Source organism: Bos grunniens, chromosome 11 (genome assembly GCF_055505025.1).
Source record: "Bos grunniens cultivar Pamir isolate PY7600 chromosome 11, Bosgru_T2T1.0, whole genome shotgun sequence".
Taxonomy (NCBI): domain Eukaryota; kingdom Metazoa; phylum Chordata; class Mammalia; order Artiodactyla; family Bovidae; genus Bos; species Bos grunniens.
In genome coordinates, this window is record NC_141175.1 from 12,351,971 (window position 1) to 12,378,961 (window position 26,991).

General features: G+C 41.6%; 1 protein-coding gene across 3 annotated transcripts in view; it reads left to right on the top strand.

Annotated features, from left to right (window-relative positions):
* The window catches only part of PSMB7 (proteasome 20S subunit beta 7), a 57,244-nt gene that overhangs the window by 11,396 nt on the left and 18,857 nt on the right, over window positions 1-26,991 (top strand). For all 3 annotated transcript variants that reach the window (XM_086325272.1, XM_086325270.1, XM_086325271.1), the window contains exon 6: window positions 16,250-16,308. In XM_086325272.1, coding sequence (XP_086181398.1) covers window positions 16,250-16,308 — 59 coding nt within the window. The remainder of the gene's footprint in view (window positions 1-16,249; window positions 16,309-26,991) is intronic.

The window sequence follows — 26,991 nt, forward strand, 5'->3', positions numbered from 1 at the left end:
CAGGAATCTAGTACACATTAATAAATACACATTAATCTGAAAGAATGCGCTGTGCTAAGTGCCCTGGAGGAAAAGAACAAATTATAAGGGAGAATTTCTAACAGGAAGGAGTATGTGGATAATGGGTATTTGGAAAGTCCTTATTGGACAAGTGACAGGAAAACATTTTCAAATGAAAAGTACTTTATGAACATGACAAACATTCAAGTGCAGGAAAATATGTGAAAGATAAGTCCCTATTTCATAGTAACCAGTGTTAAGAGTTTACTGTGTTTTTTCTCAGGAGGCATTTTATGATCCACCTTTATAGATCCCTATTATCTGTTATCTATCTGTGTATTCCTATTAAAAATACACTGCTGAAGTTATGCTGTAAATATTGTTCCATTCCTATTAACTTGTTTCAAAGAAAATTTTGTATCAGTGCCTATAGATCAATATCAAATCTATAATAACACTGTCCTAGAATTGTACTGTATGTCTGTACCAGGACTTAAGTGACCATTTGTCCTGTTGATGAGTGTGTGTCTTGGTGAGCTTGTATAAATACATCTGATAAATTCCTGGTAGTGGAGTTTCTGGATTAGGGTGGGCATGCATGTTGCTCAGAATTCTCTGTTGAAAGCATTAGAATCACTGGATGATTTAGGAAAGGAGGAATTTTTTTTTTAAGGATAGTAGATGACTCACAGAATAGCTGGGAGGGCAAGACCTGGGTGTGGGGCTGAGAACAGTATCAGAAAGCATGCTGCCGCGTGGGCCCGTTGCAGGCAAAGGTAGAATCTGCAGACAGCACTGCTGGCCTGGCTGGCGTAGGCCTGCTCTCTCCTCACTCTGCTGCCCCGGCTGCCTCATCCAGAGCTGAGGCTTCCTGCCATCTCACTCACAGTCAGAGAGTTTCTTCAGGAAAGGGTGGGCGCTAGATTGCTGATGGTGGGTAAAGTTCAGTCATCTGTTCTTAGAGTGGTGGGGTTCCCCAGACACAGGAAATACAGCTTCTGGGCAGCCCCTAAAAGTGACAGGTGAGTGCATCTTACCTTTTGAGAGCTGTTGCCAAACTGCCCTCCAAAAAGATAACACTAATTTATATTCCTGGAGAAGGCAATGGCACCCCACTCCAGTACTGTCGCCTGGAAAATCCCATGGACAGAGGGGCCTGGTAGGCTGCAGTCCATGGGGTCCAGAAGAGTCGGACACGACTGAGCGACTTCACTTTCACTTTTCACTTTCCTGCATTGGAGAAGGAAATGGCAACCCTCTCCAGTGTTCTTGCCTTGAGAATCCCAGGGACCGGGGAGCCTGGTGGGCTGCTGTCTCTGGGGTCGCACAGAGTCGGACACGACTGAAGCGACTTAGCAGCAGCAGCAGTAATTTATATTCCACCAGGAGAATGTGAGAATGCCTTTCTCTTATAACTTCTCCTACTTTGGGTATTCTTGCCAGTCTGGTAGGTGAAAGATGGGAAAAAGTAGCTCTTAAACTGAGACCTGAATGGTAAGTAGGAATTAGCCAGGAATTTGCCACCCTGCTCCCTACCTGCCAGAGAAAGATTTTTCAGGCCCTGCGGTGCATAAGGGACCAGGATGGTCAAAGGCCAGAGTTTAGCTGGATGGGTGAAGGGAGTGCTCCATGTGGGGGGCACAGCAGAAGCAAAGACAGGGAGGGATGAGGATGTCTGGGCTTTCAGGAGGGTGGAGGAGAGGCACGGCTGGAGAGCAAGTCCGGAGAGTCCCATCGTACAGGCTGAGTTGTCTGTGTCGTGGACGTTCCCGTCTGCTGTTTCAAGCAGGAGATGATAGGATAAGATTCGTTGTTGGGGCAGGCTTAGGAAGGAGGATTGGCATGGGGAAGTCTGGAGGCTGAGTGAGGTAACATCTGGCCGGAAATGTTGAGAGTGTGGATGGGTCCAGGGGTGACCACGGTTGTCCTGGAGACCGCTCAGAAACCAGCCACTTGGCCCCATTGCAGTCTCTGACCATCCTCTCCCGCGCTCCTCAGTGCCAGTTCCTTCCCAGCTCTCGACCTCAGTGCTCCTCTGCTGGCGTCACCTCCCTTCCAGCCTGGCTCTGGACCCTTTTTCCTGTTTCATTTCCTCTTCCTCCTCCCCTTGTACCTCAGGCGTTTGTGGCAACAGGCCCCGCGCCCTCCTGTGAGCTGCTCCTCCCCACTGCTGCCGTGCTGCCTCCTTTCAGAAATGCCTTTTCTGAATGTTCATACTCCTCATCCAGGGCCTCACCCAGAAGCCTTTCCCTCGCGACTGCCTCAGGCTGCCTCAGTCCGTCTCCAGGCACTTGGTGTGAAACTTGATTCCAGGATTCAACCTTGTCCGTCCTCTGCTGTCCCAGCCCTTGTCCTTCCTGCCCCTGCAAGAGTCGGAGATCTCTGTCAGTAGAATCTGTCTTACTCCCAGAGTCTGTGATTCAGTGACTATTAGATGTTGAGTTAATGTTCTGATTCTCTAATGTGGTTGTGTATGTATGAATCCTAGTGTTAGAAGCCTTAACTGCTGTTTGTTGTTTGTGAACAGGTTATGGAGCCCCAGGGGAGGGTTGGTTTAGATTGTGTTCCGTTGGCGTGGCCCCAGTTGGGCCGTAAGAGAACAGTACAAAGCATTGCATATATGATAGGTCTTTTTTTTTTTTAGCTTTGTATTATTTTAATTTAAAGCTTATTTGGAGGTGTCCCTGTGCCAGTGTCTGCTGGTGCTGTCACATTATTTTCAGTTATAATTCCCTGCAAGGGATGCTCTCAAAACCTGAAACTTGGATTCACTGGCCTGCCCGTCACCACCCTGCCTGGGAGCAGCAAAGCTGAGATTTGAACCCTTGTCCTTCAGCCCAGGCACGCCTGAGCTTACCACAGCTGCTTTGATTTTTATCATCTTACAGATGTTACTTCATTAAGCTATTAAGCCTTGCTTCTGAATACTAAAAATATTTACACAAATTCCCAGGGGCATTTATTTGTTTGGCATATTTTTGACTGCCCTTTGTGAAGATTTTCTGTCCTGCATATTAAAAACAGTATTTACTGAAACAGCTTTATAGTATCAAAGGAAACTTTTCAGAATTATACACAATTCTACCATCCGAAGACAACATGAATTTTATATTGTTTCTCTCTAATCCAAGTCCATTGTGAAGAGCAGCCTTTTATCAGAGAATGTGAAATAAAATAACAGTTTTTGTGCTGTCCTGGTTTTGTCTTTGTCATTCTCTTCGTTTCTTTCAGCCATTGTTCACTTTTGAGCAGGGCTTGACGCCTCTTTCCCTGTGGTGGGAGCTGTGCTGGGCTGCCTTTCTTCCTGATGAAGGAGTTGTTCTGGCTTCCCGTGGAGGTGTTTGTTGTTTTCCTTTCTTCTCTCTTTTTTTTTTTTGAGGAGATGGGGAGTTCAATATTGAGAGAGAACCCCAGAAATGCCAAAATGTGGTGGTTTTTGTCTTAATTCATGTGACTTACTTTGGGTGAGCTACAAAGCAAACCTCCAGCCACAGATGAAATAGAAGGCCCTCCTAACTGAAATGTGCCCACTGAGCGTTAACATTCCCTGGGTGACTGAGGCTTTCCCTAAGCGTGCTGTAAGTGAGAAAATGAGTATTTCGTGTAAATTCTCATGTTTTAGTGAAAGTACCAAGTTTTTTATTATGAAAAATAAAAAGAGAGCTTTGTAATGGATCTTTTTTTTTTTTTTTTTTTCCTGAGTTATTTGACAGTAAGAGCTGGAAGCTACAAATTACCCATAAGACAGGGGTGTCTAAATTTTTTCTACCCACGGGCCTATTGGTGACTAGCCAGGCGCCTGAAGGCTACTCTTAATTTACATGGAACAGAAGACACCTGTCTCGTCTTGCGCATCTCTTAACCTTCTGGCACAGCTCCTTGAGCATCGGGTCCAGGAGCCTCCTCGCTGAGGGCTCGCCTTCCTGAGGGTTTGCTTAAGAGAAGAAGACATCAAACGCCTCATGGTGTGGCCCTCGGACAGCTTCTGTCCTAAAACCTATCTTGTGAGGAGGATGCCGTCTGTAATGATAGCTGTGTTCATCCGGTAGCTTTCCCGCTTGCGGTGCCGGCAGCTGTGAGAGATCCTTTACTGATAGAGTCTTTGCACTGCTCTGAGGTGGTTGCCATCATCCTTGTTTTATGAATGAGGATACTGAGGCTCAGAGAGGTGTGCCGAGGTCACACAGCCTGGAGGTGCGTGGTCTGGCTTGGGAACCCCGGGTCTCTGTGGCTTTTCCCCCTTGGCTTGGTTGTTGCTGAGTGGTGTGTGGCAGGTGGTTCAGGCCAAATGTGATTTGATCCATTCTCAAAAAAAGAAAAATGTACCCCTTAGGTTTCATTTAATTATTTTCTTCTTTAAGAACATAATTTGCGGGAGACTGCAGGTGATCAATGAGTGGAATTGTGGAAAACTGGGCAAGATTTTTTTACTTTTCTTTATTAAGAAAGGGAAAAGGGTTTTGGTGTTCTTTTTTTTAAATAGACAAAATGTGGGTTCTTTTAATTCTCAGATTAATTAGCTTATTCTTTTAACTTGCCAGCTTTTCTTTATTAAACAAACTGAAGTACTGTCAGGAGAAGCTTGGGGACCATCTTTTGCTATTAGTTTGGCAGTGCTCCTTGTAGCTGCATTGGCAGCGTATATAAAATTTTTATTTTGCCCACTTATTCACATAGAGAATTAATATGAATGAAATTTAAAGCACGACATTCCTGGAAATGAGGCCCTTGGACAATTTAAGAATACTAACTTAAGGAATAAACATTGATATGCACCATTAGGGAAGGCTTTGGGTCACTGCCAGGGCCGTCCAGGTAAAATTCTCTCTCCAGATGAACTGACTATACAATTTCCTAATTACTGGAATGTACCTCTTAAGTCCCAGTTTACAGAGCCCCCTAGCAATTAAAAAGATTCGTGACAGAGTAAACATACCAGATGTCTCACCTTGTGGGCAAAGAAGAGTCTTAGAATTAAGTTGGAACTTAGGAACATCAGTAGGGAATTCAGACCTACCGTTTTTCTCCATATTTTTACTCTAAAGTGCAACCTTCGCGCAGGCATTTTATTACCTCCACATGACTCGATTTTAAAAAATTTCCTGTGCTATGTATATCAGACCAGTGCACTACAAGATGGCAAATATTTCTTCCACATTAATTTTCAACTCTGAAATCAGATGTGAACTCTGATTTAGCACTGTATTTAGTTCAGTGGCCTGTGTAAAAGCCTTCTCAGAGGGCACATACTTGACCAGAGCTAGTCATCTAACCTCTCTGAACTTCAAACCCCTCGTTTCTAAAAAGAAGCTGACTGACTTTTTTTTACTTGATATCACTGGATCATTGGGACGCTGCAGTATCACATGTGTGAACATGCTCTGTAAAGCACTACATGCTTTCCCCTGCACATGTGCTGTGGCATCATTTTTCATTTTTCAAGGTAGGGTGGGGTTGTGAAAAGAGCTGATCTTTGTAGTCAGACTGGGTTCAGATCCAAGTGCAACGTTGATTAGCTATTTGAGCATTGATTTCTCCTTCAGGAAAATGGAGGTTCTAAGGTCTGTTCATGGGAAATGTGAGGATTAAGCAAGGTACCACATGTAAAAATCTTTGTGTGTGAAACATCATTGGTGTTTGGTGCATGGTGTTTTGATAATTTTTGTGCTAACACATTCTCTGTGTGCAGTTCTGTGTACTAAGATTTTCCTGGCAGTTTTTCTTGCTTTGATTAAATAAGATGAATTTCAGAAGATTTAAAATGTGTGATGCATGGATTTTATGTCTTAAAGTTTATACCACTATGGGATGCCAGGAATTAAGTAACTGAGAACCAAAAGCCCATGAAAGTTGGATTATGCATCTTGATTTCCTGGTTGTTGCAAAGGTGGTACTAAGCCAATAGATGGTGCCGTTATGTTAGGAAATGAGAAAATATTTACTTCTACAATTCATCATGTTTCAGGGAGTGTAACAGAGCCAGTCCTTGCTGGTTCTTCATCTGTTCTGATTAGTGTGGACTTTGTTCTTGCTTCTGTGTAAAAAATATTAAATGTTTCTTTTTTTACGTCAAGTAGTGAGGTATTGAATTAATATTAGGATGCTCTTCCTCTTGTTTTTTCTACTCTTGACATTTTACCACGAAATCTTTTGTAGTTTGAATTTAGTCCTTAGTTTACAGCCAAAAAAAAGCCCTTGCCAGGGGTACATTTCAGAAGTTAAATGCATTGCGCACAGTTTTGAGTCCTTTGCTTTAAACCCTATTTCAGAGAGACTGAGGTTAATTATTAATTAGTTCATCTTTACCTGCTCTTCTTTCAAAGTTGGCCCTACTACAAAATGTACTCTCTTATTCTTGCTAATATAACCTAGTGCTTGGTCATCTTTACTTCTTTATTGGACAGACCAAGAGGAAAGTCATTTTATATATCAGAAGACTTTTCATGTGGAGGTCATATAGTTAGGGATTTGCTGGCAACCAGATCTACCATTACTAGCTGTGTGGTTTTGGTTAGGTTCCTTTACCTCTGTGATCTTAATTTTTTGTTTGTTTTTCATCTATAAAATGGAGATAATACAGGTGAATAAAATGAAAAAATATGCAACAGTGCTTTTGCACATTTTCCCTAGTATATAGGCTTTATTATTCACCCGAGGCTCTGTGGACAAGATAAACCTTTACCTACACTTAAGATTAAGTGTGTTTTTATAAATTGTTAAACTCTGTGGTCCTTTGTCCTTGAGGGTTCTGAAGGACAGGGAAACTTGGGAAAAGCCTGCAAAGGGATTAACTTGCAATTTGGGAAGCTGTTTTGAAATGTGGACCGGCGTAAAGGTGCCTTTGAAGGCCTGTCAGCTCCGACTGCCTCAAGCTCCCATAGCGGGAGAGGGAAGTGTGCGCCCTGCGGTCGGCGGTGCTGAGGGGCAGCTTGATTCCTGGCAGGGCCTGATGAGGGTGGGAGCCTGATTAGGAAAGGCAGTATAATTTTAAGGTAATTTTCATCCTCCGTCTTATCCTTTCAACATAGAGTTAGTTGACTACTCTGAGTTTTCTGGCCTTAACACATTGTGGTATTTCATTGAAATACATTAATAAAACACAACCTTCACTTTTTAGGCCTGAATGCCCCAAATGCTAGTCTTTTCTTAAGAATAAGTGTTTATAGCCTGTCAGGTCAGTGAGACGTTGGCAGTTACAGTTATAAGAAAAATCCCCTTTCCCTTTAAGTGGTGTTTAAAATGATTTACTTAGAATAAAATTTAACTCCTTTTTTACTACATTACATTTAGAAAAGGAACTGCATTTCTTGAGAAATTACTTTCTGAGTGAAAATGTTGTTGGATGCTTTAAAATCTCTTTCCTAGCATATTAAATGCAATATATATATTTTTTATTCATTGGGGATAAAAGATTGACTCTGACATTGAGGTACATTTGCTGATGAAAAGGAAGCATTCTTTCCCCTCACGAGGGGTTTAAATGTAATACTCAGTGCTTACTCAGGAGTGAAAACATCAAATTAAACTGTTTATGCTGACAAAGGACGATTATGGATTTCCGCAACCCATGCAAGATTGTCTGATTGCTTGGCCTGCCTCTCCACGAAGCTTTTGGCCAAGATAAGTCTTGAAATGGTTTAATTATAAGTAATGAAATGCATGCATACAATTAAACCATTTCAAGTCAGTGTCTGAGTTTTCCCAGGCGCTGAGAGGAGTCCCACTGCTCTCTAGTGGCTGAATGTGTTCCCCTAGCACCATCATTGTTTTATTTTCACAAGTCAGCTCTTCACACTTTGTCGGTGTTGGCCTGCAGAGCAGGCACCAACACCAGGAGACCAGGCCTTGTAGACCAGAACAGGGTGAAAAATGATCCCAGTCCATGGGTCTGTGAAAGCACCAAATTTTGTCCAGGATGAGCAGCCAGTTGACTAACAATGAGCAGGTGTGAGTAAGCGCTCTGTCAGGGAGAGTTGACACTGATGGATGAGAACGTTCTCTGCCTTGCTCCTTTATTGCTGCATACATCTTACACCCTGGCAGGCCACAGTGGCAAACAGGTCCTTGGGTGCTTAAAATGGACTGCTTCTTACCAAAAGGAGCAGCTTTCTTCCTGAAAAGATCTGGTTAAATTGATTTGGGGGGAAAGCAGTAGAAATCCATTTCCTGCTCCTCTCAGAACTTCATGGGAAGAAATTTTAAGGACCTTCATTTCTATTAAAGCTGCCAACCCTGAGACTTGTTGAGTATGATTGTCTAAAAGAGCCCCTAGAGAATAGGAACCTTGTCCTAGAGTATTTGTAATAGTTTGCTCTTACTGAGCTTTTTACTGTGTGCCAGGCATCCTGTCTTACACGTGCCATCTCGTTCAGATCTCAGCCAGCCTATGAGGAAGACATGTTCTGTCATCCTCCCCTTTGTGTTGGGGAGGCAGCCAGGGCAGTAGGGCTGCTGTCCTGTCGTTTCTGGGGCATCATTCACCTTGTCTTGATGAGGTGGTGCCTCCTGGAGCAGTTTGGCAGCCCTGCAGGGCTTCGAGGGCCTCAGTGAGGTGCTGGGGGAAAGCAGGGAGGAAGCGCAGAGCTGTGCACGTCCTGTGCATCTGTGTGTCCCGGAGCCTGCCACCCAGTGGGCACCTGGGATGGTTGGTTTGAGACAATGAGTGGGGAGTTTCACCTTCTGAAAAGTGGATGGGCTAGAGCCACCATTGAAAGTTGCTCAGTCGTGTCTGACTCTTTGCAACCCCATGGAATTCTCCAGGCCAGAATACTGGAGTGGGTAGCCTTTCCCTTCTCCAGGGGATCTTCCCAATCCAGGGGTCTAACCCAGATCTCCTTCATTGCAGGTGGATTCTTTACCAGGTGAGCCACAAGGGAGAGCCACCAGACCTAGGTTTGAATCTCGGCTACCCTTGCTGACTTTAAATTAGCTGAGCCTCACTTTCCTTGTCTGTAAAATGAGGAATTACCTGTACCACAGGAGTTTAGAGTCAGGGACAGAAAAACCCTTGGTAATTTTTTTCCCTTCCCCAATGTGAGAATTTATGAGCCTAGACATGATTAGAAAAAGCAGATTTCTACCTGATGACCTTTTGAGAGTTTGACTTGAGAGAGCAGCAGGTTTTAGAAAATTATTTGTCTTTTATAGTTTCTTCAGCATGTCTAATAAAATAGATTCTACAATTGCTGGGTTTAATTTCGTACTTTTAGTTAACCCTGACATGTTTAAAAGTATAATCTCATGTTTTGTTTTTTTTTTTAATCCCACTGTCCTTAAGCCATATTAGTGTGGATGTTTTTTAAATATATAGAACAGGTAAAAGCAGTATCTCAGTAGAATTTTCTCGATGCATTTTGAGTTTTGTCCTGAGATGGATTGTTCTCTTAGAAACAGGTTCAAATTGAACTACTAAAGTAATGCTGATAAATTAAGATCAGAAACACCCTTAGAGGGTTTACAAAATGGAGAGTAACTTCACTGTTTTATTTAATTTTTTTGAATGGGGCTATTTAAAAATAAATACTTTGGTACTTGAGTAGTATTGGTAAATAGTGAATGGCATCTGTTTAATCATTTAAAACATTTAACTAAAATCCCAGTCTCATTTGAATTTCCAAGTAAAACACAAATTAACTGTATCCAGATGTGTGTTAATTGTTCTGCTGAAATCTAAGCAAAAAGTTAGAAAGCATGATTTTGGGGCTAAGGGAGTTAAGAAAACTGGAGCTGTTTTCGTGCTTACTTGCTAATCTTGATTTCAGGCATTTGGGTTTGCAGTCTGAGAGACAGCATGATGAACAGAAGCCATGTTGGACACTTTAGATTCAGACGATTGGGCTCATGTTCCCAGATTTGCTAATCGTCTGCTGTGTGATCTGGGCAAGTTCCTTGTCTCCAGGATTCAGTTTTCCTTTCTGTGAAACGGGGCTGCACTTACCTGCCATGTCTGAGGAGCATAAAAAACTCTTGTGACTGTGCTTTGAAGTTTAATAAACACCAGGTCCACTGTGTCTGTTGGGGTCTGTTTAGTAAGTTGGTTGTCACATGGCAGACTTCTGGATAAGTGAGATCTGGCTTGGTGCTGGTATCCTCAGAGGACTTCATTGTTAAGATGATTTTACCTCTTTTTAAAAGGTGTTGGTGCCTGTCCTGAGGAAGCCCTGCTAAGGACTGGTAGAGAGACATTGTGTATTTATCCATCTGTGACAGTTGATTGCTGTTGTTCATTGGGACTGTTGATTCCTGCATGGGTTGACCTGCAGGCCCCTCTCTGCAGATTTCAGGACCAAGCTGCCTGCTGCTGCTGCTACTACACAGCAGGACTGTGACAGCCGGCAAGGTCTTGGTCTTCTGGGATGTCTTTTTTCATCCCTTCACGATGTCGAATTCTTCAAGTGTGTATCTTAAAAAATTGTAAGTGATACCTTGTCATTGAAGGAAAATAAGAAAACACAAGTAAGCAAAAAGAATACAGCGCAACTCAGAAATAAACATAATTTTAAAAACTTTTCTTCCACGTGTGTATAATATGTATTGTATAAGCATATCTGTTAATTTTGCTTCAGAACATGTTTTTCCCTCAGTAATATTGTATTATGGACATTGCCAAAAATTATTGTTGTGTTTAATCACCATGTATATGAATTTGTTTGTTTTCCCTATCTCATGATTGTTGGTGCTGGACCTTTACATTGACCTCCAGTCTTTGTTGTTATTTTTTTTGTTTTTTATCGTCTAAACTGTGATCAAAGTGTCATTTGGGTTGTTACTATTTATTTCTTTTGGATTTATCTCTAGCAGTAGAATTGCTGGTTTGGTGGGTACCTGTAGCTCTGTGCTTTCTGATTGATGCTTCTAAATTGTGGGTTAAAAAAGTTCTATTTGTGCTTCTACAAGAATATATTAGATTGCCCTTTCTACTACATCTTTGTCAGCACTGGGTATTATTCTTTCTAATGTTTGCTAATCTAGAAGTCAAAAAAAAAGGCTATTTAGTTTCTATTTGTATTTATTTCTTTGATGACTAGTGAACTTGAGCAGTGTCTTTAAATGTGTATAGACCTCTTGTTTTCTTCTTTGTAAACTGCTGTGTCATTTGCTTTGTTGGTGTATGAGGGTATTATCTGTGAAGTCTTTAATTTTTAATGCCCTATGTGTCCCACATATCTCTGAGTTTCAGGACTCACATTTTACATTGTTTACAGATGCTAGTCTTTTTTAAAGCCAGTGGCCTAAATGTTATAAGACAGATACTTCATTTTGAAAGAATGGCTGGAGATGTGACCCTTGTGGCATTTGTGCCTGAGCCCCCTTTTCCTGGAGGTCTGCGTCTGGGTGCCCCATGGAGTCATCCTGAATGTCTGTGGGTGAGTCAGGCCTTGGCAGAGGTGGGGAGCAGACTGTGCTTTCCAGCGCGTCTCTTGAATCCTTCTGATGAACACCAAACCCGGACAGCCAGGTGGCCGCAGTGGATGTTGCAGTGCAGAGCCGTCTTGTCCCCCGTGGACGATAGGGTGGCGTTGTGTACCCTGACCTCCATCCCGGTCTCTCCCTACGGCTGGCTGCCGACTGGTTTGGGAGGTGGTGGTTGAGCAGGTGGGTGTGTGTGGATGACGTGGCAGAGCTTGGGAAAGGACAGTGGATGCAGAGGTAAGTCAGTAACTAGGTGGCCATCTCAGCATTGTGCACACCGTCTCTAAATGCCAGTCCCTGACTTGTACCTGGTTTTTCTGATTTTTTAAAGAGCTCTGTTCTGGAAACAACACTGGCCACTCAGTAACTGTGGGTGGGCTGACAAAGGCAGACTTGGTGGAGGTTGCTAAGGAGCACCTACCTGGAAACTACTGAGGAGACAGAGCTCTGGTGGAAGAAGGCAGAAATCCAGGGAGGGCATTTCTCTCCTGAGAATATCACAGAGCTCAGACCTGACTGGGATGTATAATAGGACATGGTTTTGTGGGTTTAAAGTGCTTTTTTCCTTTTGAAAATTGACTTGCTTTAGATTTGATTTTGTCTTATATTCGTTTTAGTATGGTAAATTAGGTAACAAATGTTCCGTTTCACTTTATCAAGATATTTACTGCTGTAGTCACTCTTTCAGGGCCCACTATTTCCCCAGCTCCTCCATTTGAACAGTTGTACTGAAATCAGCCCAGTCTAATTCAGCAATTTTTTTTTTTAGTGCTGACTGTGTGCCAGGGACTGCTAGGTCTGGGGGATGCAGCTGTGAAGGGATGGACAAGTTGGCAGAGATGAAAGTGATCCACTCTCATCTCTTAAGATGTGGTGTGGTGCTTAAGAAAGGCTTCTGGGAAAAAGTCATCTCTCAGCTGAGGTTGGACGGGTGTCTCCGAGTTCTATGGCTTGTGAGGGGCAGAGGGAGGAGCATGTGTCAAACATAGACTTGAAGTGGTCTGGACATTTAAGAAATTATTGTCAGCTTAGTGTTGGTGGGGTGTCAAGTGTGTATGGATATTGGGGAGGTGGGGGTGGCCGAGGGAGCCAGAGACCTGATCGTGGAAGGTCATGCGTGTCTGCTTTGAGCTGTATTGTGGCCTGTAGAACTTTCTGTTTGAGAGAATGACATGGGGTCACACCTGAGACAGAAATCCTGGCCTGTGCCTGTTAGTCCTGTAATCCTATACAGGAAGCTTTATTACTTCACTGGGTTGTTATGAGGATGACAAAATGATAACATCAGATGTGTGGCCCTTGGTGGGTGCTCAGGCAGAGGCTCTTGTTTCCTGTCCTTGGCTGCCTCCTCTCTCCTGTTAGAGGAGTTGAGGGCAGGCCTCTCGTCCCTTGCTCCTAGACCCCTTCCTGCACTTGTGGACAGCGTAGGCCCTCTGACATCGGTTTCCTTCACCTGACAGTGCCTGCTGTCTAAAGCAGCGCCCCTGTGCCTGGCCCACTGCCCCCTGGCTTTTCTGTTTGTTTATTCCTTGATGGGAAACCAGGCCGTTCTGACTAATTGTCTAAGGTGGCCTTGCTTTTGGAGTAAAAAAATGAGAGGGTTTTTCCTTCCGAGGGATTTTTGCCTTGATTTTGGGTATGAGAGTAAGAGGTTAGTAGGTTTGATGCTGAAATAATTGGAATGTCTACAGATGTTATAATGGTTTATAGGAAAAATGGGATAAAATACTTAAACATTTTGTGAGTCAGATGGCTGCCTTATTAACATGAAATTTGTCTTGATGGTTTATTGTATATAGTTTTAAGTGGCATTGAAATAAAATCTGGAAAACTTGAATGAAATTATATTTAAAAAGACAAGTCTCACTGAGTTTACCATCTTTTTTCTTTTTAATGGCTAGCTCCTTCCAGTTCCTTCCCCTGGATGCATTGCCTTGAAATTATATGAGGATTTGCATGTTGTTCTCTTGCCATTTTGTGTGATTGCAGTCGTATTTGAAGTTCTGTCTTCTTTCTTCTGCATAGCAGACACACAGAGTTTCCTAGAAACCTGTTGACCACGTCAGTGCACTACATTTCCTGACATTTCTGTGTATTTCTGAAAAGGGGGCGCCAAAGTCCTCCTTTCCTAAAATGCTAGGACCAGGAGCTAATTTGCAAGTGATTGAGAAATTGTTTTTAGTGTTGAATTTCCCTTTCTTTTCAGATATATTTGGAGTCTGCTTATCTTTGATCTCAGAGGAAACAGCATCAGGCAGTTTATCAAGCTCTTGTTTTCCTGAAAGCGTCTCAACTCTGTGCACACGTGTGTGACACCTGTGTGTGTGTGTGTGTGTTGGGGAGTGTGTGTTGGGAGTATGCTGTAAGTGGAGAAGCAGAGGTACAGCACAGTAAGGGTCCCTGTGTCCCTTCTGTGTGTGCCTCTCCTACGCCTTCCAGCTCTGAACATCACGGTCAGATGAGAACGTGAGAAGTATCCACTCCATTGATAGACTTTCTTTTCTGCGAGTTTAGGTTTAGCATGCACTTTCACTTAGAGAGAGTTTGTCTTCAGTACTGTTTCTCATGGAGAAAAAAAGCTTTTGATAAAGGAAGAATTACTATATTGGGGAGGGAAATATTTTTCATGTCTTAAAATTTTAGATGAAGCTAAGCAGAAGGAAATATATGTGCTCAGGAAAAGTAAGAGTAAAATTAATTTACTGTGAAACTGTCAAAGAGAGGGTGGCCCAGGAGAAAATACAGAGCTTGTATCCTTTAGGGAAAGATGCCTTTAAGGTCAGTTGAGTTTTTCCTTTTACAGTAACTGATTACAGTTTTCCACAAATGTGTTAGTTCTTAGTAAATAGCCATCTTTCCCCTGTCTTTTTCCAGCATGTATTTCTGGCCTCTGGTGCGTGTATCCTTGGGCTCTTTGCAGAGATATTCTTGGACCAGGCTGGGAAAGAAGTATTTTTTTCCCTGTGGTTTCCTTATTTGCAGTTTTCTTGTTTCTTCGTGATAGTTGTCCTTTGTTTTCCACACGAAACCAGCTTGTTTTTTACTGTGGAGTTCGAGATTGGTTCTCACTCATGCCTTAAAACAGGAACTTAGGTTACTTTTCCCCCTGATCCTTGAAACTCAGAGTAAATGTGTACGTCTTAAAGCGCTGGTGGACTTTGACTCTGTTTTCCAGGTTTTCCAGGACACATAGACTATGAAATTCCAAGGCTGGGTTTTGGTAAATTTGGGTAGATATATCTAGTTTTATTTGGGCACACTAGTTTTATATCTGTTTAATTTCTGTTTCCTTTCCAAAGGGCTTTTAATATCTCTTCAGGTTCCTTTTTTTTTTCTTCTTTAAAAGAGGAGAAAAAAATTGTGAGAGGGGAAATGGGGTTGCCTTTTGCTCCCAAAGCTTAAATGAATAGTCATTGCCTGTAATGCCGTCTACACTCGTCGCTTCCCACTGCTTCAGATGTGATGTATCCGGTGCTGTGAAGGTAATGATCCTCAACCGCAGCAGTATTCCCTAACAGGAGCATCTGTCATATTCATCGGGATTACCATGTTCATTGATTTGTGTCTGTAAATCTGCTGTTTCTACCCTTTAAATTTGATCTATAATTGGACCTCCTTAAATGGTTCAGATAAGCTAGTCTGTATTTTCTCAATGCAGCAATGCTGTCAGCTTCTTCTTTTTCATTATACATTCAGCAGACTTGATAAAATCAGCAGGACACCTCATTTGAAACTGTTTAATCGCTGCCTTTTTCCTTTGCTAAACCATTGAGGTGGTCAAGCGGTGTACACAAATCATTTTAAATAGAAAATATGGTTTTCTCTGTGACCCAGCTAAATAGATAGTGTTATGCAAAACAAGTTAAAAAGTAATAAATGCCAAAAAAATCTTCTAATTGGAGTAAAAAATTGTGGGCAACTCTATCCTCTCTCCAAAAGTAGAGTATCCTGAAATATTGCCAGAACCCTGTAAAGACAAGATGATGGTTTTCTAAAGATTCTCTGGTTTCTGAACAAAGCAAGTTTAAATTTTCCAGTGGTGCTGAGCTGCCTTTTGCATCCCTTCAAAGGGAGCCCATCCTTATTTGTAATGCCTTTACATCCTGCTTTTGTAGGGAGAAATTTGCTATCTGTTAATATCTATGCAGCATAACCTTTCAGCCATTTGCTATTGTGATAATAAATTTTTGTTTCTTTGTCTGTCATTTTGTCTACTCAGCTGTTACTCTTCAAAGTACAAACTAAAAATAATAGCTCTAAATAAATGCCACATAATAAAGTGTTTTACAGATGTAGCTGGAATAACCTGGTGGCTGCAACGTGCAGTCCTATTACCATTGCTGGTGCTGAGTTTCTTCCCCGTGTGTCAGGGCGACTCTACCAGGGCCAGCTCATTAAAACAATCTCTTCTTTCTAACTGGCCTGGTATTTAGCGCTATACCCAGCAGCCTGCCAAGGCACAGTTGTGAAGCAGAGAGTCACAGCACAGGATATATGAAATTAAGTGGCATTCACTTTTTTGAACAAATACAAATTATCCATAACTTCATTTTCTTGCTTCAGGACTTCACTGTGAATAATTTACAGTTACTCCTGTGAGTAGGTTAGAAGTGGGGCCAGTTGCAGGTTCACCTGAGATAGTGGTGAGTGAGACCCCAGGCTTCTGAAGAGCAGTGTTTGCCTGAGTGTTGTGGCCCTGTCATATTACTGTTTATACTGTGCTTGACTGTGACATTGGGTGTGTGTTGCCATTTTTGCTGCCCCACAGTAAGCTTGAGAGGGAGAAGCTGAGAGTTGTAAATATGCTAAGTAAACACGCATCTTCTCTTCCCTATAGGTTCGGGCTCCTTGGCAGCGATGGCTGTGTTTGAAGATAAATTCAGGCCAGACATGGAGGTATGTAAGTCCCTACAGTTTTATTCTCTTTCAGATGATCTTTCTCGTATGTTGGACATTTGCGAATTGATCACTGATTCCTCCAAAGTTTGAAGAGTACTGCTGCTGTTAGTTGGAATGCTCTTTGGCACAGGTAGTGTGTTTGCTGGGAAGACTGGTTACTCGGGAAAGCTTCACTTTGGAGTGGCCCTGCCGGGCTCTCCCTCAGCCTTGGGGAGGCTGCACTGTTGACTTTTTCCTGCTGGCCTTTGGGCTGTCTGGGCGTCGTCTTGACTGTAAATGTGTGACAGTGTAGGATGTTTTCTTATGCACTATCACAGTGTCTCAAAACAACAGGTTTTCTCACTAAGAATAGAGTGTGTATGTCTGTACATCCTGTCCCACACACCTGGCCTGAAAATGAGGGCAGTTTGAAAAACCCCTTAGAGCGTTCTGCATCTGGCAGAGGATGGGGACAGTACCCTGTATGTAGGGTCTATTCTCAGAGTATGGTATGTCTCATGTCTCACATACAAAGAGATCCTTTTATTTTCTTGGGTAATGGGGAGGGTGGTATCTTCTGAATGACATTCCACCTGTGCCTGCTTTAATGGTAGATGTGCCCCCCACTCAGCAGACCCCCCAGATCTCCAGGAGCAAGGCGGCCTTTGACTGTCAGTTTTGAGGCGGTGTTGCACGTGCTCGGTTACTCTGTGGTCCCACATTACCCCTCTCAGTGCTTTATCCTCGCTGCTGAACCAGCTCGCAGCCACGTTACGTTCTGAAGGCAACCCTCATTATCTGCCCTTGTTTTTTTGATAGCTGTTAAATTTTTTCATGGAGAGTATCAACTTGTTTTCAACAATTATTAGGCTGTTTTATGAGTGGTTTACCCTGTTTCTTAATGTGTAGGTTTCTGCTGTTCCTGCTTTTGTAGTAGTATTATGTAGACACCAGAGGGTGTTTCTGGGAATTACTTTTTGATACTACTTTTTGCCTAATCATCTTTGGAGAAGGTTGCATGTTTAAAAAGTTTTGTCCTTCTGTAGAGCTCATTGTCAGCAGTCTCGAGTGTCCTTGGAGCCCTCATCTCAGGTTTGGGCCACGTGCCAGGAGAGCGGAGGATGTAGGGCCATGGATGCTGCCCAGCCAGGACAGGGTCTCCTGCCAGAAGCCACTAACCAAACCCTTGGTGTGTTGAGGAGAGCACACATAAGTGACGTGGTCACTGATGGCTGCTTTTCTTTCCTTCCTTGGATATCTGCAGGAATTAAAGCATGTGATTAAAGATAGAATTCAGCTAGGTATTTTGTTCTAGAAACAATAGTCTTGCTCCAATTAAGAATAGTAAAAAGGTCTAGGTATCAACTGTAAATGAGATTAGAATTCCTTTCTCATTTCTCAATGTGAACATTTATTCCCATATCAGCATTATTTTCTGTTTGGGTTCTTAAGTATAGAGGAAAAATAAGGTATACTCGGTCACTTAAAAAGAAAAAATGATCTCCTAGGCTTCAAACTAAAGGAGAAGAATTCCTAAGTCTCCACAAATCCGTTAGAATTAGCACAGGTACAGGGAGAAAGACTCTGATGATTTTCATTGAGAAAGTCACCTCAGTAATGTCAAGCCCTCCTTTAAACCACATTAATCTTTTCAAATGTTCTTGAAAGCTATGTCTTTTTCCAATTGATTGGGACTTCCATGTGTTAAAGAAAAATGAGAACTGCAGAAAAAGTTGAAAGCATGAGGTATATTAAAAGTGACTTTAACACTCTGCTAAAGTAATTTTATATCATTTATTTAGAGTTTGGAGTTGAAGTGATTCAAAGGCCATGAATATAATATTTCTGTGAGGGGAAATGTGAATCATCCCTTCAATAAAATTTCTGATATTATCAATCTGAAGAGTGTTTCTTAGATCAATTTTATCTGTAGTTCAGACCACTTCTGTATTAGCTGTGAGACTTTGAAACAGGTTGACCAAGTTCCCATTTCATATTGTTAATTAAATTTACTATTTCAAGGAGTGGTTTTTATTCTGTGAAGTTGTTGGAACTTGACACAGACCAACAGTCAACAAAAACCACTTTTATTAAGGAGAAGTTAGTAATGCCTGCTTCTCCAGTGAAGTGAATTTAAAAGTAAATAGAAGGCAGAGACAGTAATGTACTTTACAAATCTAAAAGGATGTTAATAGAAACTGAAATTATTGTGAAGACCAAGCAACTAACTCTGGTCACTCTGCTTTCTTTTGGTGAAGATTAAGTGATGTGGTTTCATTGGAAGCGGAGAGTGCTTACAGAGGTTGAGAGGACCCTGTTTTAGTGACTTTGTTGTGAAAGAGAGCTCAGCCAGGGTGTCATTCCTGGCTCTGTACTTGCATAGAACTCGTGGAAACGTTTGGTTTCAAATTTCCAAACTTTTTATTTTCCTTCTTTCCAGGGAGGCTTTCTTTCTGTGGCAAGAAGCCCTCCATAACTTCTCTTTCTTGCCTATTTTGAGACTACAGGATTGGATGACTAAGTCTGCTTATTTCCCTTCAGTAGGGGAAAGGATTCTGGACGTGTCTCAAACAGAAACCCAGGAGAGTGTTTCTGCCTCTCAAGTCTTGCATGGATTGCCAGGACAGTAACTGCAGTTCACTTCATAGAGAATTGCATTGGGAGGGGTCAGTTTTAGGCTATCATAATAACCAGTTGTTTGCCAAACAGTGATTTTTAGGCCAAACTCATGAAACAAACTCTTGGCTTTATTGTTAAATTAGAAAAAGCCCATAGTCTTTTTTTTTTTTTTAATTTAAACTACAGACCTGTGCCTTAGACAGTGCTGGATCTAGACTATAGTATTTATGGACTGGAAGTTCCTCTTTCCTTAACAACTTTTAATATTTTCTCATTGTCTTTAGCTGCACGGTCTGGTACGGTAGCCACCAACCACACGAGTCTGTTGAACACTTGAGGGTAGCTCGTCTGGACTAAGAGGTGCTGCAAGTAGAAAACACATCCTAGATTTCAGAGACTTGGAACAAAAAATTTTAAAATATATCTTGTTAGTAATATGGTTACATGTTGAAATCATACTATTTTAAGTATATTGGGTTAAGTAAAAATACCAATTTTTTTCACCTATTTTTACTTTTTAAAATGTAGCTACTAGAAAATTTTAAACTACATATATAATTCACATATTTTCATTGTACAGGGCTGGTCTTGAACTTGTCATTTGCACATTGCATTTAAGAGTTCTGCCATGTCTGGGTGCCACCTGTACTGTTAACTTCTCTTGAAAATTTTCTTTTTCATCAGCTCACTGTTCTATAAATTGAGTTATCATTTACACATAAGAAAACGCACAGAGATGAAGTATGCAGTACGATAGATGTTGGCGTTTGTAATTACCCAAGTAACCATCAGTCAGATCAAGACAGAGCATTTCCTTCGCTGCAGAAGTGCTCCTTTCCTGTCAGTTCCCTTTACTCACTTCCCTCCAGCCACTCTAGTTCACCTTTTTAATTTAAATTTATTTTTAAAATACAGTTTATATCCATGAAATCCTGGGTTTGATGTGCTGGTTATTTTTCCCCCTAAGACACATGAAAATGAGTGCATACTATTAATATAAATAAAAAATGTATTCATGTATCACCATCATGAGTAAGCCCAGGGGTATGAATATTAAACTTGAGGAAACATAGGTCTCCGTTCCTGCTCCACTTCAGCCCTTCTCGCCTGCTTGCTCGGCTTTGAATACAGCGTGGACTTGCTTGCGGACGAATCCTCGCGGCTTGTCTGCCAGCCGTGCTCGCACCTGTTTCCTCATTTGTTTGTGTTCCTGGGCTGCATGGTACACACCCGTCCCATTGTTTTATGGCTGTTTTCAGGGCCGTCTCCCCTACTCACTGACAAAGGGAGACCCTTGAGGGCAGGGTCATTAAATCATCTCTCTTCTTCAGCTCCTAATGTTCAGTACACGTTTGTAGAATCGAGACAGGATAACCTGGAGCTAAGGCAAAGTCTGAGTCATCAGAAACCACCTGGAAAATGGAGGGGACTTTTTCTTCTTCCCATCTGGAAAGTGCTGAACCTGTGTGTGTGTGTGTGTGTGTGTGTGTTTTGAGATAACAGAAGAAGATAACTAGTATATTTTTCAAATAACACATAGTATTGAGGGCAGAGTCAACAAAGCAGACACCCTGTTAAGTACACAGGCGAGGTGAAGATGGGGCAAAGGGCAGATGCTCATTGGGAAATTCCAGGCCCAAAACCAGAACAGTGAAGCCCAGCTGAGATTCATAAATGCCTAGGATGGCCTCTGCTGTTTGAAGTAGTCTGAACCAATGACTTTTCGCGGGCAAAAGCCCTAACTCAAGGTTTTAGAGAAACTTCTGCTAACTGTGCATTTAAGGCCCACGAAAAACCTTTTAAGATTCTTGTCCAGTTGTGGCCCTGACACTGCCTCTCCTGGTCTTGGGATGCTCGTCTTCTTAGTTTTCTCCTTGCTGTTAGCCTGGAAGCTCTCTGAGGGCAGGAGCTGTTCTTCCTGTTGGCTGTTTGCTCACGCTTAGTATGGTAACTGATGTGTAGTAGGTAGTCTGCCAGTATTTGTCGAATGAGTGGGTAAAAAGGCATCAGAAGCAACTTTACTTAGGTGGTCCCAGATTTACCTTCCTTTGAAGCAATTTGATAACTTCACCTTCAGTGTTACCAGACTGATAAAAATGAAGGCATTAAAAAATTATATTACTGCTGGTAAATCTCATGCTTTGTTTTTACCAGCAAAGGTGCTTATTCAGACATAGTACCTATGTATTAGCAGAGGAGTGGGTCGGTTGTATTATTTTTTTTTAGGTGATGATGCATTCCGTGGAGCCATTGCCATAGGATTTTTTTTTCCATATTGTTAAGGCTGGCATAAGAACTGAGCCCCTTATCCTGGTTATTATCCACAGGCTGGCTAGACAGGAAATTAGTGATAAACACTGGCCTTCTGAGTCCACTTGCCAGTTAAGTGTAAGGAATTTGATCACTGTACCTGGAAATATGAAATTGGCTTCTTGTGAATCTGTAACTTGAAAATTGCTGAAATAAAAAATTTTATTTTAGGGTGGGGAAAGAATTAAGGAAATGAATCTGATAACTTAGGTTCATTTTCCTTCCATCCTGTTTCTTTGTAAGAAGGGATGTTTTCATTTGGCCCAGTGAGAAATTTAAACTCTTGAAGATTATAATTCATTAAAATGGGTAGAAGATGAATATTTAGTCTGTCAAGATCAATACTGTCCCCTCTTTGCGCTAATTGTCAGAAAGCGAGCGAGGGCCGCTGAAGGGTAGTGGTGGTGCGGCAGGACCCTCACATCACAGGGAGATGATTCAAAGGCAAACTGTCCTGCACCCTCTGGTATCGACTTGCAAATTAGCATCTGGAATCTAATTAAACAAGCTTAATGAAAGTAGCAGCTGAATGCTGCTGGAAAAGACAATCAGCTTTTTTCCCCCTCTCTGATACATATTCTGTACTATTGAAGTTGGTCACCAAACACATCATGTGAGCACAGTTAAAAAAAATTAGCATTTATTTGAAGAATAGAAACTGTTTTTCATTCTGTTATGCATTTGGCATGCTCCGGCGTCCCATGAGAGCCGTGCCACAGCAGATAGTGCACAATATTTATAAATCCGTGACAGGCAATAATAGCAACTTGAAAAATTCTTTTGCTAGAATCTCAAGTTGAGAGCTGCCAAAAGCTGAGAGGATCAGATCTGCAGTGGCAGCTGCTGTGCCCTACAGTTAGAATTCTAGACTTTGAAGATGCTCAACTTAAAGAAATGAAGACTGCAGGCTTAGCCAATTTTTGCAGGTTTCTAGAGCTCTGGCTCTCTGCCTTTTGAAGATGAGTTGCTGAAGCTTCTACCACTGCCTGAGGCATGCTAACACCAGCAGGATCTTTTTTTTTTTCCTCCAGTCTTAGTGTGTCTTCAGTTTTAAGTAGCACATGCTTAGTCAGTGCCAACTGTGATGGTGCTTTCTCTGGTCGCAATACCGAGGGATAAGCTCTTACCCTGTACCCTTCAGAGGGAGGCTGCGAAGATAGATGGTGACGTATACAAGTGCCACTTCAGCCGTCTGATTTATGGAGTCATATTTCATCACTCAGCAAGCACTGGCCTCTGGAGAAGCCCTTATAGATTGCTAAAGATGTGGGCTGCTATCGCCCTAAAGGCTTGTGGTTACCTCACAAACGTGATGCCAAACACCTAGCTATGGAGGAAACAGAATTAATCTGTCATTGCAGGCAGCTATAGATCCACTTTAATGAAAGAGTTGATACCAATATGGTATTCTGATAGCAAATTATAGAAGTAAATGCTTTTTTTGTGTGTTTAAGTCTAATAGTAGAAAGACACCGAAGTTTCGGATTTATTTGTATTTTGCAGATGGACAGTGATGTAAGAGAGCTGCATTATTTTGATTAAAAAAAAAATCTGTTCAGTTTGACACATAGACTGGTCCTGAAGGGAAACACAGAGCATGAGTTCAGTGTGGTCACATGGAAGGGGTCATGGGAGCTTAGGAGCTGGAGAGTTGGGCTGTGAGTGTTTCCACTGTACTCACTGCATGACTCTGGGCAAGCCACGGCCGGCACGCTTCATCTAGACGTTGGGGACCCAGAGACCTGTCTGTGGGTTGCTGTCAGGATTGGGTGTGGTCTGTAAAACACTTCAGATGATGGCTCACACAAAATTGGCTCTGAAATATGGCAGCTGCTTCTGTTTTTTCTTTTTTTTTTTTAGTAATTCAGTGGTAGGATACAAACATCACATAGCAACGACTAACATGATTATTTGTACTCGAGTCAGGCTTGATGATTTATAACATGGTGTAGATAGATCTGATTCTTCTTTTTCATCTGAAAGCTTAAAATCGGAGCCAGGCCTAGCTAGTGGTCATAATGGCAGTAGAAGAAGCCTCTTTAACACATAACACAGGCTGTGGAAGTGTTCACCTTTTTGCTATAGAGAGAAGGTATTGAAAACACAGCAGTTATAATAGCTGATGCTTTTTGAGTGCTTATGCTATGCCATGCTCTTTCTAACAGCTTTCTGTGCATTGTCTCATTTACTTTTCAGCAGTTGGGTGGGGTCTGTACTTTGTTATCCCTGTTTTGTTGAGAAGAAAAATAGGGTGTAGGGAGGTGAAATATCTCACCTGAAGTCCCACAGCCGGGCAGGTAGAATCACGGTTTGAACCCTGGTCAGTCTGGCCCCAATGCGATCGGTCACCGTGCTCTTCTGTGCTTTGTAGGCCTGTAATTCTTTGACAACAGAGTGGGGAAGACATCTTATTCTAGGTGAGCAGAGGTGTGGGCCACTCGGGCTATTCCTTTTCTCTGATGAGGTCTTGTGAAGATGGCAGGAAGCCAGATGAGTGTCAGAGGAGGTGTATTAACCTCTTTGGTGAGCCCAGCAAGTGGAAGGACCCCAGGGATAGAAAGAGACAAAGTTAGAAATATAGAGATACTATGAAATATAAGTAAGTCATTTGGCTGTGGAAGATTTTTTTCTCTTTGACTTTATCAAAATTTATTTTCACCTTTTAATTGTCCTCTCCTGGAAATATCCTGAGATTGTTTTTTTCCCCAAAGTTTTCAAGTATTTACAGAGGAGCTGTTTTTCTTTATATAGCTAATGTTCAGATGGCGTAGCCTTCTTCAGATTTAGTAATGAGACCAAAAAGCCTTTAAATATTGGTGAATGGCATTTGTCCATTTGAGGCAAATCATGAGTAGCTTGAACCAAAAATATAAAAAATAAGCAAGACTATCATATTTGAATAATGAGGTGTTCTTTTTACCCCAACTGCCAAAACTTTTTAATCTTCGTCAACAATTGTTCTGTCCTCCGTCTTATTTAGGTTGCATCTGTGCGACTCTGAGCTCAGGAGCCCTGACAAGCGGCATATGAATTCTGTATTCATTAGTGATCTTGATCCAAATGCCTCTGTCCCTGCCACAGGGGCTCAGGTGTGGAAGCTGCTGGCTAATCCCACCAGCTGACAGTCAGAGGTTTAATGACTCCATAGGAAGGTGACCACTCGCTGGGAGGTTTGCTGGCGGAACCCACACAGCAGACAATGGAGATCAAGGAAAACGATCAGTGTTTAGCCGAAGCACCTTCCTGTGTGACTTGAACCCTGCTAGCATCACACGGAGTTTTAAGTAAATGCAGAATTAAAAAAAAATACACTGACCCTTGATAGCCATCATAAACAGTGATTTGGGGGGGTGGTCTGTATTGATATTGATGGTGTTTAAGACTGTTTTGCTTTTAGCAGTTTAATAGATGTCAGCTCGATAAGCTGTACTTGACTCATTTTTCTAGGTTTTTAGATTTTAAGGTTTTGTTTGTCTGGGTACTACACTATCTGTTTAGGTGTCTTCTGTATCTGGGGGAAAAAAATACTTAAAGCCAGAATTCTTTCTTACAAGATGTTCCTAAGAATCTGTGCTGACATTTTTGTCTCTTGTGATCTCTGTAAAAAAAAAATTACTATCAGAATGTGAGTTCTTTGACTGATGGGTGACGTGTCACTAGAGTTTTGACTTTTTGTTTTTAGGTTCTCTAGTCTAAAAATGTTGGATGCCTTATTATTTTAATAACAGCTTAATTGAGATAATATTTACATGCATACAATTCACCTACCATAAGTGTACAATTTAGTGGTGTTTATGTTCACAGAGTTGTACAGCTATCAGCATAATCAATTTTAGAACAATTTCATCACCCTCAAAAGAAATGCCATATTCATTAGCAGCCACTCCCTATTTCCCCTCAGCCTTCCCAGCCCTAGGTAACAGCTAACCTACTTTCTGTCTCTACAGACATGCATATTCTGGACATTTTCTATAATAGGAATCATTCAGTATGTCTTGTGACTGGCTTCTTTAACTTAAAGTATTTTTGTAGTATTTCATCTTTGTAGCATGGATTGATACTTTATTCTTTTTTGTGGTTGAATAGTATTCCATTATATGGATATATCACATTTTATTTACCCATTCATTAATTAATGGATATTTGGATTGTTTTCACTTTCTGGCCATTAAGAACAGTGCTGGTATGAACATTTGTGTACAAGGTCTTATGTGGACATATATTGTCATTTCTCTTGGCTGTATGCCTAAGAGTAGCATTGCTGAGTCATGTGGTAACTCTCTGTGTTTAACCTTTTGAACCAGACTGATTTACAATGTGGCTGGGTTAGCAGTGTGTAGAGTTTCTGGACATCCTTGCCAACATTTATTATTTGGCTTTTTGATTACAGCCATCCATCCCGGTGGGTGTGAGTTGGTGTCTCATTGTTTTGATGGATTCGTTATTGGTTAACAACTAATGCAGCTATGGAAATGTTGAAATGTAACTATTGAAACACTTGATACACTTCTTTATGCACTGGATTTGGGCAGTAATTCGGATGTGTGTATATTTGTTTAACTATTGAAAGTTCCGTTTTAGAGGCTTTCTTTCCCTGAGACTGTTTCTGTCATTTGCTTTTGGTCATAATTCCTGCTTATTGGCTTTCCTTAAGACCTGAAGCATTAGACATAGTAAATTGTGTCTTTGTTGTTAGATCAAAAATATATTAATTTTCCCCAGTGGTTTTCTCATTGTATTTAATGTGAAAGAAAAAAAGTTTTAAGAGATGTTAGAACCTGAAGATACAGTCCCTGGGGCCCTTATAGAATTACTTGTAGTAGAGTTAAAGACTTAATTTTAGAAATTAATAAATTTAAAGTTGGCCTTACGGTTCAGTGAGTGATTTGGAGAATTACTGTTCAAACCTTTGGACTAAATAATGAGGAGGCACTGTTGATAGTTTAAGCTTCTCACCAGAATCAGGTGTTTTGAGTTGATCCCTTTCTAAAAAGTGAGTTTGTTTTCCTGAATTTGAGCCCACTGGTGGGCCAGCTTTGGAGAGGCAAAAGAGGGCTTCTTGAGTTAAGGCTCCTCCTTTGACTCTTCTTGCTCATATTTTCATTGTATGGTGTTTTGCAAGGCACGTGGAACTTTTCTTTGGTCTTTCACATGATGACTCAAGAGCAGGGCTTTGCTCCTCACCATGCAAGAGTTTGGGGGAAGGGAATGGGAACCCACTGCAGTATTCTTGCCTGGAGAATTCCATGGACAGAGAAATCTGGCAGGCTACAGTCCATGGGGTCGCAAAAGAGTCGGACACTACTGAGCGACTTTCATACACACACAGACATGCAGAGTGTTGCTGGTGCATATGGCTTCTCTCCCTTTGATTCTCTAGGATTCCTAGTCTTCCTTGATTTAGAAATTGCCACTTGGCTGAGTCCTGCTTAATAAAGCATCAGTAAAGTCTAAAATTCTTTCAGTCCTTTCAGTTTAATCTCTTTCTTAAAATAATATATAGGTTCATAAAATTCTTGAAATGAGAATAGGATGCAGTAAAACAGAAAATTAGAGAGAGAAATGGCCACGTGGGGCAAGGCCTCGGGAATTCAAGAATCAACAAGTCTCAGGGAAGTGACCCTGTATAAAATTTGAAGGTCTCCATTTCTAATTCTTTGAAGAGTAATGAAAACACTGCATATGGTATACTTCCATAGTTATTGACTTTCAGAATTCATTGTTGATTTTTCCACCAAAAATATTTCTGTGTAAAAATTTTTCCATGTCTTC